Source organism: Macrotis lagotis, chromosome 1 (assembly GCF_037893015.1).
Source record: "Macrotis lagotis isolate mMagLag1 chromosome 1, bilby.v1.9.chrom.fasta, whole genome shotgun sequence".
Classification (NCBI taxonomy): Eukaryota; Metazoa; Chordata; class Mammalia; order Peramelemorphia; family Peramelidae; genus Macrotis; species Macrotis lagotis.
In genome coordinates, this window is record NC_133658.1 from 857,386,934 (window position 1) to 857,407,073 (window position 20,140).

General features: G+C 36.3%; 1 protein-coding gene and 1 pseudogene across 10 annotated transcripts in view; one reads left to right on the plus strand and one right to left on the minus strand.

The window, feature by feature from the left end:
• Positions 1-1,776: 1,776 nt before the first annotated feature.
• FOXJ3 (forkhead box J3) overlaps positions 1,777-20,140 on the minus strand; it is a 155,131-nt gene continuing 136,767 nt past the window's right edge. For all 10 annotated transcript variants that reach the window (XM_074217782.1, XM_074217781.1, XM_074217784.1 and 7 more), the window contains 4 exons: positions 13,263-13,364; positions 12,745-12,936; positions 8,018-8,125; positions 1,777-6,162 (listed from right to left, as the gene is read on the minus strand). In XM_074217782.1, coding sequence (XP_074073883.1) covers positions 6,047-6,162; positions 8,018-8,125; positions 12,745-12,936; positions 13,263-13,364 — 518 coding nt within the window. In that variant the 3' untranslated portion in view covers positions 1,777-6,046. The remainder of the gene's footprint in view (positions 6,163-8,017; positions 8,126-12,744; positions 12,937-13,262; positions 13,365-20,140) is intronic.
• LOC141508175 (transcriptional enhancer factor TEF-3 pseudogene) lies at positions 3,187-4,400 on the plus strand (annotated as a pseudogene).

A 20,140-nucleotide genomic window follows, 5' to 3' on the forward strand; every position in this document is an offset into this window, starting at 1 on the left:
ATCTGGGAGGACAGAGTGCTCCAAGGCCTTTAGTTGCTTCCTTGGTGCCCTCTGGTGACCAGGAGAGGCAAGTTCTTACTCATGACCAAAGTTCTTACTCATGACTAGAACCGAGCAAAATGTGGACAGGGCCCTTTTCCTTTAGTGGGTAATTTAGAGGATTCCCAGCAAGGTCCCAGAGAAACTTTTTGTATTTTTTTTGTAAGGCAATGGGGTTAAGTGACTTGCCCAAGGTCACACAGCTAGGTAATTAGTGTCTGAGGCTAAATTTGAACTCAGGTCCTCCCGACTCCAGGGCTGGTGCTCTATCCACTATGCCACCTGGCTGCCTATCGCCCCCCAGACAAACTTTACAACTAACTAGAACATGACATACAGTAAAACATGAATGTGGTTAAAAATCTAGGATTTAACCTAGGATCTTTTCTGCTCCACTAAATCTCTTCTTGTCCTCCTAAAGGACATGGGCTTTAAGAGGGGAACCACATAAACTAGTGTTAGTTCTTATAAGATGTCTTGACCAGCATCTTTTCTCCCTTTGTCTATATTCAAGACCATCTCCTTGCAAGAAGTTCTTCCTGATCCTACTGCACCCTTTTTTCTCCTCATGTTGTTATGTGTTAGATATGTATAAGATTCAGTTCTTGATTAAATTTAAGGAGAGGAACCATTCATTCACCTTGACATTTCCCATGGTGTCAAGCACAGGCCCCTGGATACATACATTAGATATTTAGTAAATAAACAGATGAATGGATAAATGAATTCATGGTTTTTAGACATGGCACTGCCTTGGCAGACAAGTTTGTCTGGGTTCTGCTGATAAGGAATTCCATGTGACATCTTGGATTTCCCAACTCTAAAATGAGGGAATTGGATTAGTTGAAGGCTAGCACAGTCTCTACATCTATTTTTCCAGGAGAAACCCATGTGCAGGAAGGGAAGTACCTCCGGATCCATTCTTGGTATGTGTAAATTTGTAAAAATAAAATTACTACAAATTAGCAAATGATAAGATATATAAGTAAACTTTGCTTTAGAGGACAGCCCATTTACTCATCTGAGTGCAATCAGTTCAACAGCAATGCTTCCCTCTCCAATCACTTACTACTTTGTTGGTGCATATTCAAATACTGCCTTTTTACACGTCTCATTTTTTATTATTACATTGAGTTTCCACAGTATCAAATTCTGACGGATCCAAGCAAACTGGAATGGCTTGGAATATAGGCTATGCCTTGCAGTCTAACGACCAGTCTAGAAAAGTGTGGAAGAGTCCACTACAACATAGTAGCCACAAAGTTATGGATTTTTTGTTGTTGTTGGTCACAAGCAGCTCATTAAAAGAATGAAATGCCTAAATAATTAAATCAGTTATTCAACTTATGGATACATGTCCTACATCCCTGACTGGACTCTTGAGCTCTGTGAGAGTGGACCTTATGGTTTTACGCCTCTTAATGTCCAGTAAAGGAACACACAAATTTTATTTAAAAATGGAAATGTTTGTTGAACTGAGTTTTCTATTTGAATGCCAAAACTCTTAAGAGGGGCCCCTTCATTCCTATCTGAGGAAGCCTAGTTAAGGTAAGCCTTCAAGAAGAAAATTCTCTTTGAACAAGAGAACATGGGACAAACATTTAGAAAACATTCAAACTACAAGGTACTGGGCAGGTTTTAATAGTGTTTACGTGTTTATCTATTCTGAAGAAATGTTTTTAGATCTATTCCCTCAATTACAGCAAACAACTTATAAAAATCAATTTTTTAAAAAAATGGAGTTAACATAATATCTTTATTTTAAGTGCCATTCATGCATATCAGTTCTGGCAGCAACAATCCTAATGACACTTGGAATAAGTTCTATAGCACTAAACTGTTACAAAGAATCCGTGCCGTTCATCATAGAGGCAAAGTAGTAAACCGTGCAATAACAAAACGGTAGAAACATTAAAACACTGACTGTAGAACAGCAGTACAGATAAAAGGTTGTGATGCACAAAAAGCCAATGCATTTTCATCACATATATACAATATAGATATGTACACATCACCCTTTGAATGAACAATATCAAAATACTCTATTCCATTGGAAATAATCCCCAGGTCGATTCCCTCCCACCCTAGAAGGACATGAGAGACAAATATTTACAGGAAAGCACATTGACACATTAACATTCAAAAAAACCAGGCCACAAATGCCAGCTGCACTGCTCTCCTGGACAGGCTGCCCCACTGTGAGTTTTGTGCATTTATTAATGTTTCCAAAAAGTGTACGGTCAATTTGAGTACAAGGCATAACTTCTTAATTTCTAACTATCACCTCGAGCATATCAGGATAAAAACTGAGGTCCAGGCACAAATGGATGGTTTTCTATTGAAAACACTTGTCCATGTTTCTGAACCACAAGATGGTAGAAGAGGAGTGATAAGACAATACTGAGATTTCACCTCAGGATCCATTCTTGCTAAAAACGATAGTTGTGAATCAACAAATTTATTATCAAATTGGAAATTAACCTCACACAATTTGCAAAATTTCAGTCAGTGGTTAGCTCAAGCACACATTTCTAACTAATGCAAAAAATTGCATTCAAATATCTAAAATGGTTTTAAAGTGCATATTACTACTTAATAATCTAAACAGACTGGAAGCTGCTACCAATGGTGAAATGTTTAAACTGGCCTTGAACAAACTATCTAAACTTATCTTCTAGGAGCTATTACTATCAAACATTTTACCTCTGTACTTTCTATGTAGGGGCCTCTAGATTTTTTACCACTAGGGAAGAGGATTCAGATAACTAGATGACATCAAGATGCTCCCTCCTCTCCATCACTAGCCCACTGATTAGTCTCCCTGTATGTCATTTTAAGATAATGATAAGTCTCTCATTGAAAAGAAAAAAGATGTGTGTTTTTTCAGTTAAGAAATTCACTGCCATTTGAGGCCGGGGTGGGGGTGGGGGCGGTGAGGGACAGCAGGCTCCCCAAGGCTCTAGCATCCCAGCCCAGCCCTCTGCCACCCTGTCCTCCCAACCTCCACAGACTAGCAGTCTCATTCCAGGGTTTTCCTGCCCCTTTTTCTGTTCAGCATCATTGGAGGGCTGGAACTGAGTTGGTGCATCTCTGAGTGACCCTCAGAACTCACTTAGCATACCATCCCTCTTGCCTCTCCCATCCTGAAACAGGTCCACGAGTCCTTCTCCAAGTGGAGCCTTGGAGTGCCCAGCCGGCACCATTACCTGCAACAAGTGGAGCTCTCCCACCTCCTCCCCTAAGGAGAACACTGTCTCCAAGGTCAATAAGGCTTTGGATGAACCCATTGACAATGATGGAGAGGGCTTCCAGGAGGCCCTTGCCATCTACCCACCCTATGTTAGGATCAAGATGAAGGCAAGATGTGTGGCTGTAATGAGCTGATCGCTTACTACACTCAGCTCCAGATGAAGAAGACTTGAACCAGGAAGTAGGTATCTAGACACAACCACCAGGTGCTGGCCCCATAATGGACGAGAGATCCAAGCCAAATTAAAGGATCAGGCAGCTAAGGACAAAGCTATGCAGAATATAGCTACCATGTCAACTGCTCAGATCATCTCTGCTACAACCTTCCACAATAAAATGGCCCTTACCTGAGGATCAGCCTACCCAGCAGTCTCAGGGTTTTTGGCAAGGAACTTTGCCAGGTCAAGATGGAACTCACAATGATGTGAAACCTTTCTCTCAACAAAGTTATGCTGTTCAGCCTCCACTCCCTCTGCCAGGGTTTGATCTACTGGGTTCACCCTGTCAACCCTCCATGGCAAGGCCAAAATGTGGCCAGCTATAACAAACACCTATTTGTACATACTGGCCAGGCCAGCCCCAGCTATAGTGACTCCTACCTTGAAGCAGTGGATAGTCATCAGATCTAAAACAAATTCCCTGATAAGAAGGGAGGTCTCAACCCTTTAAGGTTTTCTTCCTCATCAAGTTTGGGCTGACCTCAACACCAACATCGAGGATGAAGGCAGTTCTTTTTATGGGGTCTCCAGTCAGTATGAGAGTCCTGAGAACATGATCATAACATGGTCATCACCTGCTCCACCAAAGTCTGCTCCTTTGGCAAACAGATTGTGGAGAAAGTAGAGACAGAGTACACCCACTATGAGAATGGTCACTACTCCTACCGAATTCACCAGTCTTCTCTCTGTGAATATATAATCAACTTCATCCACAAGCAAAAGCATTTACCAGAGAAATACATGATGAACAACATATAGGAGAATTTCACCATGCTGCAGGTGGTTAACAACAGATACACCCAGGAAACCTTATTGTGTATTGCCTGTTTGTTTGAAGTGTCTGCAAGTGAGCATGGAGCTCAACATCACATCTACCAGCTGGTGAAAGAATGAGAGACTTAGGAATAGAGGACAAGAAGAACAAGGCTGTGTGTGCATAGAGAAAGTAGGAAGATCTGGTCTATCTTGAAGTTCAGAATCAAGAAGAGAACACCCCCCCCCCGCTTCCCAAGAGCAAATATAATCCCCTAACCTCAAATAAACTCAAGATATTGCATATTAAACAAGAAATTCTGCTACCTAACTACAGAATGACCATTCCTCTCAACTGCTAATGGTTAGGGAGGGAAAATCATCTATGACCAGATTTTCTATGGAATGGTTGGTAGGCTGGCACTCATTCATTCTTTGATTAGATGGAACCAATATGAAGCGAGAAATTTTGGCAAATTCTCTTCCACCTTATTGAAGATTCTAAATGTTTCAATTTTCAAACTTTATTTCCTCTAGTTTTATTATAAAACTAAAAAAATAAGCATATTTATATTAACAACAAAACAAAACAAAACCTGAAAACATCCAATTCCAAGACTGTTAATTTCAAATTTGTCACATATTTTCACTGTAATTATCAGAGAAATTGAGAGGTTAATTCTTCAATTTCCAACAGGAAATTCAGTAATACAACTGAACTCCAAACTGACAACTAAGAATCTCTCTAGCTATCAAATTCCATAAACCCAAAGCAAAGAAATGGTGACTATTCCCAGAACATCCAGAATGAGTGAGACAATTTAAGTTTTGGGGGTTCATCCATAATTACTTAGGACTGTAATCATGCTTTACTTTAACTTTTCTATTTCTCCACAATGAGCCCAACTGGAGTGGAACTTTCACTGAAGTAGTAGTAATAAATATTAAAATAAAACTTTATAATAATAAATATATTAGAAAGTGAAAGTATAAGCATTGGATACTACTTAAAAGCATCAGACTGTGCTCAATTTCTATCTGGTCAAATGAATTTTAAAACCATTACAGAGGACTTTTAAAATGAACAAAGGCCACTGACAACATATGCCAAGAAAATAACAAAAATTCAAAATGACTTTGGCTTTATTTTTTTCTTCAGGTACTCATAAAAAACTTGCCACTTTGGGTTTGTGTAGCAAACTTTCAAATTGTGGACACTGAATTCCTTTGCTTCCTGGGCAGAAGTCAAATGCACATGTACTATTTGGCCTACAGAATTGTGAAGGGAAATTGGAATTAGAAAGTCAATTTCTTATTACCTACACAAAAGAAAATAATCTTACAGAAAAAAGCCTAATAAGGTTGAAACTCACAGTAACTTTTCTTAATAAGATATTATAACCCAATTAGGAAAAAGTGTAATTTTCTTACTTTTGTACATATATTTACACATATGTATCTATAAACTGCTTGCAGCAAAAGAGGCTCTGCCTAGAAATCAGTCTGGCACTTGTGGTCAACATCAAACCAACACAAGCTAAAAGCTGTCCAAATCACATGACAGTAATGAGCTACGGCAGCTGGCAGGGAGACGGACATGGAGTACTTGTTTGGGTCAAATAAAAGCCATAAGTTATCCTGCTAAATATTTTTGATTGTCTTCAAAGTAAATTTAGATAGTATCTTTATAGTGATTATAATCTTCACCTTGTCATTAGTGAATTCAGGTTCACTTTTTTTTTAAATGTATGGAAAACGAGGTCACAATTCTTTTGCCCTCCAAAGTCCTACACAATAGAATCCCAATCAAAGTCATCCTGAATGTCATCTGGAGGCAGAGGGCGACGCATCTGGAAGGCTGAAGAAGGCATCATATGCTGCTGGCTCATTGCTCCATGATGTCCTATAAAAAAAAGTGGAAAAAGTTGGACCATTTTTTCCACAAAAATTAGAAGTACTGTAATTAAACACATAACATAGGACATTAGTCAGTGAGCTGAGTTCTAGCAGTTTAAGAGAGACTTGGGGGAAAAAAACCTGAAATATGAGCAGGCCTTTATAAGGCTACCAGAAAAGGGGATAAAGCGAGTGGTATCCCATAGGAAACTTCTGACTCCTTTCCCAAAAGACTAGGTCCTTGCCTTCTGTCATTCTGCAGGAAGCTGGTAATGCTATAAGAATGCTATCTGTATAGTCAGATGCTGAAATGCTGTGGCTAGAATCTTAAAGCTGCCACTTAATATTGGCATGGTTTTGAAATAAGGGGACTGGACTGGATAGTTTCTAACATCTTTGTGACTCCTTCCCACTCCATTTCTCCATTTCTCCCACCCAGCCATGCACACCCATGAGCAGATCATAAGCAGATATATAATATTTCAAAAAATGAAAGCTCCTCTAGAGCTCAGGTGCAAAACTGGCATAATTTTTGAATAGGATAGGTCCCAACCTCAGTGACTCCAAAAACAATGAGGAAATATTTAACATTGAAGCAAAATGGAGAAGTCAGAAAGCACTCATTTAAACTATCTCTTACCCACTCCATTTAGTAGAGAGATAAGAATGCCATTTGGTATAGTCAAATACCTTGCTAATACCAAAAAAAATCTAATTCTCAATTTTCTATTGCTTTCTCCAAGTCTCTTGGTTCTGTTATGAGGCTATTATTCTGTCACAACTTGTTGCTTAAAGAGAATCATGTAACTAATAATAAGTTCCCTTTAAGGAAGCTATTTTTTGACCTTCACTCAATTGGCTACATAATTCCCTATCCTGTTGATGATAATCTAAACTTTTAACATTTGATGAAATACATAAGCATTGGGCTAGAAGAATCTCCTCAATTATGCACACCTCTATGGCTCAAATTGTACTAGCAGAATCATAGAATTTCTAGACGTGTAAGGTATATAGGGGCACATAATCCAATCAGTGTCAAGGCAGAAACAATTCCTTACACCTATCTTCAACAAGAGAATGTCCTTAAAGGTGGGACATTCTCTGCCTCCAAATGCAGCCCATTCTACTTTTAGATAGCTCACTGTAAAATTTTATTCCTCATATCAAGCTGAAACCTGCATTTCTGAAACTCCCCTCCCCAGCCCACCCCAGCCAGGCAAAACCCATCTCATCCTCCCCTTAAGTTAGCCTATCAGATGAATAAAGACAAGCTATCATGCTTCCTTCTAAGACATTTCTTCTAATCTTTAGTCAATCATCCTGTGGCATTAGAGACTTCTCTTGCCATTTCTAACTCTCATGCCATCCCCAGACACATATGTTAATGTGTCAATCAATGTCCTTTCAAAAATATAATACCAAGAACTCAACAAATATTTGACCATATTTCACTGAAAATTTTAGTCTAGTGGCAGCTAGGTGGTGCAGTGGATAGAGCACCAGCCCTGGAATCAGAAATACTTGAGTTCAAACCCAGTCTCAGACAATAATTACCTAGCTGTGTAGACTTGGAGCAAGTCACTTAACCCCACTGCCTTGCAAAAAAAACATTTAATTTGTAGAAATTCTAAGTGCTAGATGGGAAAATCAAGCCACAATGGCATGATGAAAGTACACAAGTCAACAGGATGACAGAAATTTGAGATCCTGAGAGAAGAAGGCTAAGACTGGGAGAAGAACTAAGTGTGTGGACCCAGTAGAAGCTATAAGGAGATTCAGCAACATACTTTGAATATAGAGTATTTACATCATAAATACAAACACATGCCTTTTCAAAGAGGGAAGCTAAATTAAGTTACCTGCAATTGTTGATCCTGGACTGCTAAGTGATTGTGGGATGTGAGGATAACCAGGGGGAGGCATCACTGAAGGAGGGAGGTTTTGCCTGGAGTCTATGTACAAGTTTCCTGTAGATAATAAGAGCAAATTTAGGAAAAACTAAAAGTAAAGTTTAAAAACAGCACTAAAATATCAGGATGACTTTATATAAATAGTATTGATCTATACTGATTGATACTGACTGACTAAAGTTTTCTTCACTTTAATCAAATAATCAAATAAACATCTACTGTTACGGGAAATATGTTAGGCCCTGGGAATATATCAAGTCCTTGCCCTCAAGAAGCTTTCATTCTATTTGAAGAGACACAAGTAGATAAATAAAATATACAAAATAAAATAATGGAGAGGAAGCACTAGCAGTTGGTCAAAGTAGCCCTTAAGATGAGTCATGTAAGAAATCAGAAATTATGAGAGGAAGAGGTAAGGAATGCAATCTAAGTTTGGGAAATAGTCAATCCCAGGCACAAAATGTTAGGAAGGACAAACTGTAATGTGTGAAGGGAAATAATGTGTAATAAAGTTAGAAGAGTAATGTAGGGTTAATAAAGAGCTTTTAATGTCAAAGAGAAGAGTTTGTATTTTATCCTAGAGATGCTAAGGAGCTACTGGGGTTTATTAGTAGGTTAAGTGACATTCACACCTCAAAGCCGTGCTTTAGAAAAAATCAATTTGGCAGATGTATAAAGGATTGAATGGAATGAGAAGAGACTTGAAGCTGAATGACTAATTAAGAAGTCAGTGCAATAGTCTAAGTGGAAGGTGACAAGAGTTTAAACTGTGTGCCTGGAAAAGAAGTTGTGCAATTGCATAAGAAAGTATAGAAAGAAATAACAAAATTTAACTGAATTTGAGGCATGAGGAAGAGTGAGGAGTCTTGAGTGACACAGCTTTAGAACCCAGGAAACTGGAAGGATAGTGGTGGTCTTGACCATAAAGGGATGTTTGGAAGAAGGCAAGCTTAGGAAGAGAAATGAGTTCTGTTTTGAACATACTGAGATATCTAAGGGAGTTCCAGTAGGAAATGTCTAATAGGTAGCTGGTGATCTAAGTCTGGAGCTTAAAAGAAACTAAAATAATAGACTTGATACAGTCAGAACATAGATTTGGGTTACATCTACATAGAGATGGTAATTGAAGCTAACACAGTGGACAAAAATGTGAAATTCAAAATGTTATGAAAAAAATGATTGTTGAAAATACACTGCATGTACTTGGAAAAATATATTAATATTAAAAAAAGCAAGGGAGCAATTTGGGTGTTTTTGTAGGTAGTAGGGATAAAACTAGTAAACAAGGAGAGATCAAAGATTAAAAAAGAGAGAAATGACTTCCAGGGCTGACTTATTAAAACGCAGGAGAGGATGTGGTCTAGTTGAGAACAGCCACTTAATCATCAAAAGATAAAAGTAAATGATGTCAAGGTCATAAGATTGAAAAAAGAAAAAAAGAAGAGAGGTTCACTAAATAAACTACTCAGCAGGAAAGTTTAAAAAAGTAAAATTTTTTTAAAAAGAGGCAGGATGGGTCGGTATTGTCAGTAGAAGGAGAACCAAGCTTCAAAATCAGAAAAACTGATTTCTAATCCTGCCTATGATCTCAGGAAAAGTCAAAACATCTTTCATTACTTCAGTTTCCTCATCTATGAGTGTGACATAGTAGAAAATAGCCATTGAACATAGACTAGTACCCTTTTATAGTAAGTTTCACAGATATAAGGGCAAAGAAACTCAAGTCAGCAAGCACACTATATATATACAAAAGTCGGGTATGCCCCTTCAATCATATCTTCTACATTAGGAAATTCTCCCTGACGGGATAATCTTGGGCTAGTCATGTTAACTCTTAAGATTCTAGGCAACTCTTTCAGACTAGCTCCAGAGTAGGTTCTGATCTGCATAAAGAACTCATTAGATGTTACTCATATTATATAACTTCCTATTCTTTGATGTCAAGTCTTGGCAGGATCCAAAGGATAAAATGAAAGCAGAATCCAAAATGGAAAGAATTTAGGTAAAGACAGAGGGCAAACCATATAGACATAGAAGATTATCTAACTGAAAGGAGAAAGAAATGAGGCATCAAGGTGGCACAGTGGATAGAGTCACTGGCAAGTCACTTAACTTCTCTCAGCTTCAGTTTCCTCATCTGTAAAATGTGCCTAATAAAAGTATGTCTTACAGTTATTATGAGGATAAACTAAGATATTTGTAAAGTAGTTTACAAACCAGAAGGCAATAAATCACCTTTAGAAATTAATACTAAAAGGCAACTAGGTGGCACAGTGGACAGAGCACCAGACCTGGAGTCAGGAGGACCCAAGTTCAAATCCAGCTGCAGACACCTAATAATTTCTTAGCTGTGCGACCTTGGGCAAGTCAATTAACCTCATTGCTTTAAATAAAAATTTAAAAGAAAAAGAAATACTAAACCTAAACAATCATACAGTGCCTTGAGCTTTGCAATGCTTAATTATATTATTGAGAACCTATAGTTGAACTGTTAAGCAGTGATGTGATATATAGAGTTAAGTAGCATTGTTACACTCAGGTACATTGCTACACCCAGACTGCTTAGGAAGGAGAAATGGTCTTGTTTTCCTTCCAGTAGTGATAAAGAAATGTTTAAATGGACAAAACCCCCACAGATCCTTTACTGTAACCCTCTTATTATATGGAGGAAGAAAACAGGTTGTGTGAGATGAAGTGGCTTATCAATGATGTGGAAAAAAGTAGCAGGGCCAAGGTTTGATCCCAAGTGTCCAGTTTCCTGTTCTACCAGTGTTGTTTCAACAATGTCACTTTCAAAATTGACTGAGGAGAATGTGCATGGCACAACAAACAGAACTGACACATAAAAGCAAGAGTGACTTGGCAGAACTTTGGGAAAAGACGCAATGATAATGAGAAGAGAAGCTGGCCGAAGATTATTCGAACAGATTCATCAGGAAGGATAATGATGAAAAAAATAAAATTACAACAGTAGTAAAACAGCAGTACAACAGCAGTCAAAGAAGCTCACACTTTAAAGACTTCATGAAAATGAACCACTGTATTCAGAGAAAGGAAGTCTAGAAAAGGTTATCAAATTAACCTGTGGTAACACTTTTGCCCGGCTAGTTTAAAAATACCTTCATGATAGTTTCACAAATCCCTGCACCTGTTCTGTCCCTAGGAATTGTCAATCATAACTTCTAATCCTCTTTCCCCTGTAGCCATCCAACCTCTCCCATGCAATTCCAGGAGTTATGGAAGCGCTCCCATTCCTAACATCCCTTAAATCAAAGTATGGGCAAACAACCAACAGGGAAAGCAAACAACCAACAGGGAAGGCAAACTTTTTCTATAAACTTGAAAATAATTTCTTTAAGGAAACTGGAGATAGTATGCAAGACAGGATGAAGGAATGTGCTTTTTGTTCTTTTTGAAAACATTTTTAAAAAGCTGAGAAAGAAAGAAAGAGGATAAAATGGAAAGGAGGCCGTTTATGCTGAGGTTAAATTAATTTTCATTCCTCCTTTTTTCTAAAATATGGGGAATGAACTGCAAAACATCCCGTAGTGAGAAAAAGTAGACAATTTCAAGGAAAAGTATTATGAGAATTAAAGGACCAGTAAAGGCTCTGAGTTAGATTCCCAGTGAGAAACAAGCACTATGAATGGAAAAGGCAGACTTATATTATTATACTAGAGGCAGCAATAACAAAAATTTTTCCAGGAACGATAAATATTAAACTGGAGATCCCTAGAGGAAAGAAGAAGAAATATGAAATAAAACAATGATAAAAGCTCATTATTTTCAGTAAAGGCAAAAGTGAACAAAGTGAGAAGTGAATACAAGAAATTAAGATTCAGAAGAACACTCACAGTACAAACTTCTATAATGCAGCAAATGGTAACGTATAAAAAGCAGAAAAGTTATTAGAACTAAGGAAAGCAGATAATACTTGGATTTTGCTAATTAGGTTCAGAAAAAAAATGCTTTTAATGTCAGGAGCAAAATGGTTTTGTTTATAGTTCTTTACTGTCCCCTACTTTCAAGTAAATGATTCTATGATCTTTTTATACATCACTAATTCAAAGAGTTGGAGGTGAAAAGGGACCCTCAAATTCACTGAGTCCATTGCTTCTCTGTTCTGAAGAATCCAGGTCCAGAAAGATTACTTGCATATCACAAAAGATAGATTAGTAATCAAGCTGGTATTTGAACAGATTTTTATTAAGACATTAAATCTAATTTTCTTTCCATTATGCTATTTCAAAATATGGTTGCTACCTTCATTCCAAGTTAATAATTCCAAACAAATTAAAACAGAGAATTTCACAATTTTATAACAAAATATAAATGACTCTAGTATATCATACTCTGTTGGTACTTAGATGTTAATAAGGTTTAATTAATTAAAAAAAATAAACTAAAGGAAAAACTAAAAATGCAAAAAAGCAATTAAAAAGATTTTTAAAGAAAATTTTTTACAGAAAATTTTTACAGAAAAATTTATGATAAACTCTTATAAATGTTACAAAGAACTACAAGCAAGAGTAACTAAGATGAAGATATGTTTTGTATTTAATGTTTTGAACATAAGGTTTAAATGATTCATAACCTGAACATCAGTTACTAGACACTAAATTTTCAATTAAAAATGAAAAAATAAAAAAATAAAAAACTATTTAGAAACTCTATACCTGTTCCAATGTGTTGGGAAGGTTTTGTTGGGTGCATGGCATTGTGACAAACACTTTGCTGAACATTACTCTGTGAATGGATAAGACCAGTTTGGGTAAAGAACTGATTAAGAGAAGAACAGAGATCTGCAAATTGGACCTGATCTAAAGACCAGTTCTTGAGATCAGCCTGTCTCATACTCTCCATCAAACCTGTGGGGGAAAAAATTAAAAGAAATATTTAACACAGTCTTTCAGACAATGGAAGGGGAAATCTAGCAAACAGCTACAAGCTTTTTCAGCCCAGAAACTTTCTACTAATCTCTCCTATGACAATGGGCTGTTGAAGTACTTCTGGGATGGCCTAATTTTTTTCAAGATGTGAGTCCATACCAACTTTACAAGACCACTGCAAAGTGTCAATTTTCAAGTATAGAAGAATGTTTCAGGATGTGGATTTCTAACTGAAGAAAATGATATATAAAAAAAGGCAGGACAAAATATTTTTGGCATTATGTTAGAATATGGCCACAACTAACCTTGAAACTGTGAAAGATCCACATCTGACCAATTAACACTGCTAGCGATTCGACAGCTTTCTTTCAGCATATCCAGTGTTGCATACCAATCAGTAGAAACACCTGAAAAATTCATAATTTGGTAAATCTTACATGAAATGAAATATATAAAACTCAGAACTGGAAAACATGGAAGTAATATTGTTATGTATAGTCAATGGTTTTGAAATCCCTGGGATCCCACTGATCCTTGGTATTGTCAGCTTCTTATATAATTCAACCTCTTAACTTAAAAGTTCCAATTTGTGCATCTTGGGATTGCTTTCCCATCCCAGGGGACTTCAGAGCCTTTTTAAAAGTTATTTTTCAAATTCTTTCTTTTTAACATAATTTCCTATAAACACATTCTTGGTTTTGATAATCCTTTTAAATCCTTAAAAATGACTATTACTTCTCATAGAAGTTTGTTTAGTTTTCTTATAGATGGGATAGGTAAGGTTAATGGAGGTTGTATTACCAGAACTAAAATAAAGACTCCTAAGATCTTAGAAGGATTTATTATACAAACATCTGAATGCCAATTGTGTGCAAAGCTCCATGAGATATACATTATGAATCAAGAAAAGTGCTTGCCTATGGGAACTTAGAATCTAGAAACTTCTTGGCCATATTTGCCTTCATATACAGAATACTGATACAGGTTGTAATTTGTTTGCCAGTGCATTCTGACTGTGCTGGTCCATCCTAGGGCTTGCCTAAATATAGTAGTGAGCATAATCTATAAAATTCTATTGATAACCATTTTTTGGTATTTATTTTATTTCTAACCAAAAATTGGTCAAAAAAGAGAATGTGCATTTCATCAGTGAGGATTAAAGTTAAATGGCAGGAAAAAGTTATTGTCTGAAACTGTTTCCCTAGGAGATTGCAAATTGCTTTTACTGAGAGTTCTTAATCTTGGATCCAAGAACTTCTTTTGAAAATTTCTTAGCTGTACTGACACTTGCATTTACCATTAACTGTGTTAACAGTGACTGGCCTCTAGCTACTTAAAGCACTAAACAATGTGTATATTCCCTGGCAGTCTCCTGTGCCTGAAATACTATTCTTCCTCATACTGTTTTTCTAGCCTCCTTCAAGTCTTAATCAAAATCCCACCATCTCCAAGAAACCATTCCAAATCCCCATTAATATCTCATATATAAACTAATCTGTTCATAGCAGTTAATGGACTCTTTGGCAATAGAGATTTTTCTGCTTTTCTATGTATCCCCATCAATTATCATACACCTTGACAGATACTAAGTGCTCTTCTTCCAAAGGTATATTTTTCATTTTATGCATTTAAAAACATTATTCTGAAAAGAGGGTCCACAATGCATCACCAAAATGCCAAAGGAGTTCAAGATATAACAAAGGTTAAGATTCCCTCTCTAGACAAATTTTAGGTTCTGTCTGGAATATTCTAAGAAAAAGACAGAGCAGGGATCCTAACCCAAACTTACATTTTTATAAAACCTAATTAGGTAACTAGAGTGAATAAAAGCAATAATTTGTAAAATTGTAATAATTATCATAGATATTCTATGTTTATTATATATCATACTTACTTTACATTTATACTATATTTCAATCACTTCACAATGATTCATTTTAAACCACATTTTTCATATGAATTGTTTTAAGATTTGAAAAATTAATTTTAGCAAGTTAGGGATGTAGTAAGAAGAGTATGGTCTTGAAGTTAGAGCCCCAGTTCTGCCACTGAGTAGCTCTGCATCCCTGGTTAAGCCCCCTCCCCTTTCTGGCCTTCTGGATTCTCAATTATCAAATGAGGAGGGGTGGACTAGATGATCTCTAATGTCCCCTTCTTTGTCTAAACATTGAGATTCTGTGAAAATTTTCATCACAAAATGAATATCATAATTTCCAATTACTTCATATTAGAGACAATATAAGATATAGGTGTCAAAGCACAAAATCTTAACTCCAGATCCTTGGGCCTATAGATACTTTGACATCTCTATTCATCAGTCACATAAAGCCACTTCTTTAAAATTCAGTATCTAAAAATGCGATCCAGCTCTCTGACCTATAAAGATTATGTATTAATGTTCTACTGAAAAACAAAAACAGAACCCCTTCTAGGAAAAAAATATTAAAAAATCTGTCAAGCTATTTAAATCCAAATTTATCCTGAGATTCTGTGGGTTGTTCTTTATTTTAATTTTCTAGAGGTCAAATTAAAAAATTAAAACTGAAAGTGGATTTATTGGAACAAAAAGAAGAAAAGGCTGTATTTTCTAAATTTAAAAACCAAAATTTTGTTTATGAAATGACAATTGTATCACACATTAAGGAAACACTTTCTCTCTTTTGAGCCTAACACCACCACCAGTATACAGGTCACTGTCATAGAAAAATGATGGCTTAAAAATCTAGAAGTAATCAAAACCATGGCTGGCCACAGTTCCAGAGGAGTAACAACCCAGTACCCATCATCACCTAGAAGACAGGTGGGAGACTTGCATAAAACATGTTTCTGATATGGACAATAACATAGACTAGTTTTAATTGAATATACTTATCAACTACAAGGTTATTTCCCCCCTTCAAATGGGATAGGGGGAAGAGTTAAGGAAGAGAGGGTGGGACTATCAATAATGATGTCCCAAAAATGCAAACAAAGAAAAGAATGTCATTGAAGCACTGTTTAAAAAGGCACAGGCGTGAACAGAACAAGATTTGGAAGGAGACATAGTGAGAAACTGCTTTAATTAAAAGTAACAGCTAGGATTTATATAGTGCTTTAAAGTTTGCAACTTTAATTCATTTGGTCCCTCCCTGAGGACAGGTGCTATTATAATATTCATTTTTTATAAAAGAGGAAACTGTGACAGGCCATAGTTAAGTGATATGCCATGGTCACATAGTTAAATGTGTGAGGTTACATTCGAATTCAGGTCTTACGACTCTGGATCCAGCACTTGGTATATGTACTGTTCCTTAAGCTGCCTTTATCTAGCTGACTAGTTTTGAAGAATTTAATTTTTTTTTAGAAATTCAAGCTTTATACTCTAGAGATCCATACAATCCTCCATTTCTGTTCCTGTGATATGCAAATACTCATATTTATTCATAATTCAAAACGAAAAGAAAAGGAAGGCCACTTTTGAGCAAGATTATAGGAAGAACAATGGACAATCTTTATTACTGTAACCATATTAGTAAAGCCTAGCATTTTTCTATTTAATAATAAGAATGAAAGGTAGCATCCTCTGATGGCTTGCTATCCTTACCCACAAAAGTCAGGTATGCCATGAGAAAGCCTGGAAGAGTTTTTTGCAAGAGGAGAAAATTTTTCAAAAAACTTGGGCACTGTTCTAACATCTAGGGTTTGAAGGGACCCTAGAGGTTACCTAGTCCAACCCCTTTATTTTATAGGTGAGGAAACTGAACATGAGAGAGGTCAAATGACTTACTCAAAGTCACACAGGAAGTAAGTGGCAGAGGAGGATTTGAACTCAAGTCCTGTGACTCCAAGTTCAGCACTCTTCAGCACTCTTTCCACTGTAACTTTTTGCCTAATAAATCTCAGGTTCCTGGCAGCAGAAAAAATGAAGGATTGGGAATACAGAAGGGTCACCTCTATGCCCCCATCCCTTCCCCATCTCTCCAACTCTGCAATCCCATATACAAGCTGATTCTGAGGATCTTATCCAAAATTTCATTAGCTTCACTGCAGCTTCGTAATTTCCTTTGGTTCAATGGCAATAGCCTTATAGATGTTTCCATGATTACCTAAGATTATCTCATTATCTCACTTAAGAGTTAAGAATAAAAAAAGGTGGAATAGGGAACATACCAGGAAAAGGGGGGGGGGGGGTACTAGTAGAAAGAACAAGTCAACAAAGATCAACTATCTCACAATTTTGCTTAGGACTGTGTGAATTATTAAAAAAACACCATCTTTCTAATAAAGATCTGATAGCAGGGCAACTAGGTGGTGCAGTGGATAGAGCACCAGCCCTGGAGTCAGGAGTACCTGAGTTCAAATCCAGCCTCAGATACTTAATAATTTGCTGTGTGGCCTTGGGCAAGCCACTTAACCCCATTGCCTTGCAAAAAACTAAAAACAAAAAACAACAAAACAAAAACAACAAAAAAACAAAAAAAATTAAAAAAAGATCTGCTATCCAAGAAACATCAAAAAAATAACACAAATATCTAAGACCCCAAATCATTTTACAATGGATGTGATCAAAGGATAGGAACAAACAGTTCTCAAAGATCTGTATCTGGAAGACTGTTCCAAATCACTAAAAAAATGCAAATCAAAAAAGTTAAAAATAAGAACCATTCAGGCATTGTGGAAAGATAGGTACACTAATGGAAAGCAATTTGGAACAGGGTCAGATAGGACTGAGAATTGCATTTCAAAGAACTTTTAATTAAGGAGGGAATTGGTCATGTCTTCATTTCCCTCTAGGTTCTATACCTCCAGATTTCCCCATTATGTCTCTAAGCTGATTACGTTCTTCAGCCCTGTCCCTTTTCAATTTAGTTTTCATATGTTGCCTTCCCCATTAGAATATAAACACCTCAAGAGGAGGGACTGTTTGTGACTAACAACTGCAAGAAGACTTAAAAAAAAAAAAGCATTTTCCACAGGATCCATTAAGCATTTATATACCTAATATGAATCAAGTTTGACCTTTTTTTATTTTTTTAAAGAGGAAAGAACAATAAATCATTTGGAAAGTAGTGAACTTTACTTAAGAAATGGAATCTAAAAATTTAATAAAATATGAGAAATCTCCTTTGAAAACAACTGACTTAGAAAAGAGGCGGAGAGACAAATTAAAGAATTGTTATACTCTTCAAAAACCATGACAGGACGGGGCAGAGTCAACATGGTTGAGAAAAGAAGGGACTTGCCTGAACTCTCCTCCCCGAAACCTTAAATACCATCTCTAAACAAATTCTGAAACAGTAGAAACCATAAATTTGGGGTGAAACAATTTTCCAATTCAAGACAATTTTAAAAATTGGCAAGAAAAGTCTGTTTCATGGGGGTGAAAGAGGAATTCAGTCTAAGTCAGTACAGGCCTATGTAACAGTAAACCAGCACTAGGCCTTGGGGGCCGCTCAATCAGTGGCAGCAGAAGAGGACTTCTGAGCCCATAGACTTGGTCAGACTATGGGTGAGAAGGAGATCCCAGAGGGTCCTTTTGCTAGCACTGACAACATGACTCTGTGCTCATCCTAGGATCCAGGTTACAGTCCAAAGTCTCAGTCCCAGGGCAAGGAGAAGCACTGCCACCAGAGCTTGCAGCCCAAAGAGAGCAGAAGCCTTGGTCATAGTCCCAGGGCAGAAAAGAATATTTGTGGCCACTCACAGACCTTATCAGAAGTCAAGAGAGTAGTAAACACACTTTTCCCTAGATCATATCATTTTGGAAGAATAAAAACTCACAGGTTCACAGAATTATCTCTGAAAACTCCTTCACAAAAAAAAAAAAATGAAGCTTAGGGCAGTCCCCCTCTCCTCTGCAAGCAGAGCTTCACTTTAGTGTAGAATTAAAAATTAAGAAATAACTGAAAAAAATGAGCAAACAGAAAAAAATTGCTGATTAAAGAAAATTACTGTGGTGACTTGATATCAAAACACAAACTTAGAAGAAAACAACAAAGTCAAAACCAGAAAAACTAAAAATCTAAAACCTGAAAGAAAAATATGAATTGATCTCAAGTCATGCAAGAGCTCAAAAAGGGTAAGAGGTAGAAGAAAACCTGAGAGGAGAAATGAGAGTTATGCAAGAGTCATTAACTTGATAAAGGAGACACAAAAAATACTAAAGAAAAGAATACCTTAAAAAACAGAATAGACCAATGGTAAAAGAGGCAGAAAAAGCTAATAAAGAGAAGAACACTTTAAAAAACAGAGTTGGCTAAATGGAAAAAAAGATGTAGGAAAATTCACTGAAGAAAATAATTCCTTAAAATTTAGAACTGAGCAAATGGAAGAAAATTACTTTATGAGAAATCAACAAACAAACAAAACCAAAATAATGAAAAAAATTAGAAGAAAATGTGAAATCTCATTTTCACAATTGAAAATAGATCCAAGAGAAATAATTTAAAAATTACTGATCTACCAGAAAGCCATGATCAAAAGAAGAGTCTAAACATCATCTTTCAAGAAATTATCAAGGAAAATTGCTCTGATATTCTAGAAAGAGAAGATAAAAGAGAAATGGAAAAGAATACAACATTCACCTCCTGAAAGAGATCCCCAAATGAAAACTCCAAGGAGATAAGATAAAATTCCAGAGCCCCCAAGTCAAGGAGAAAGCAGCCAGAAAAAATTCAAATATTGTTACAGACAGAATAACTCAAGATTTAACAGTTACTATATTAAAGGACTAGAGGATTTGGAATATGATATTCCATAGGGCAAAAGAGCTAAGATAACAATCAACAATCATCTACCCAACAAAATTGAGTGTATATATGTGTGTATATATATATATACCCCCCCAGGGGAAAAAAATGGGTATACAATGAAATGAAGAATGACTGAATAGAAAATTTGACTTTCAAATGTAATTTGATTCAAGAGAAACACAAAAAAGGTAAACAGGAAAGGGAAATCATAAGAGACTTTAAGATTAAACTATTTACATTCTTTTATATGGGTGTGAATTTAACATGATGAAATAGTTATCTTTAAAAAAATTAAAATGGTTAAAAGAAATGTACTAGGAAAAGAGGAAAGAGGAAGAATGAGGTAAATTATCTGACACAAAAGAGCCTTGAAAGAACTTTAGTAGTAGAGGGTAAGATGGGGGAAGGGGATATAAGCAAATGAGCCTTACTCTCATTAGAATTGACTTTAA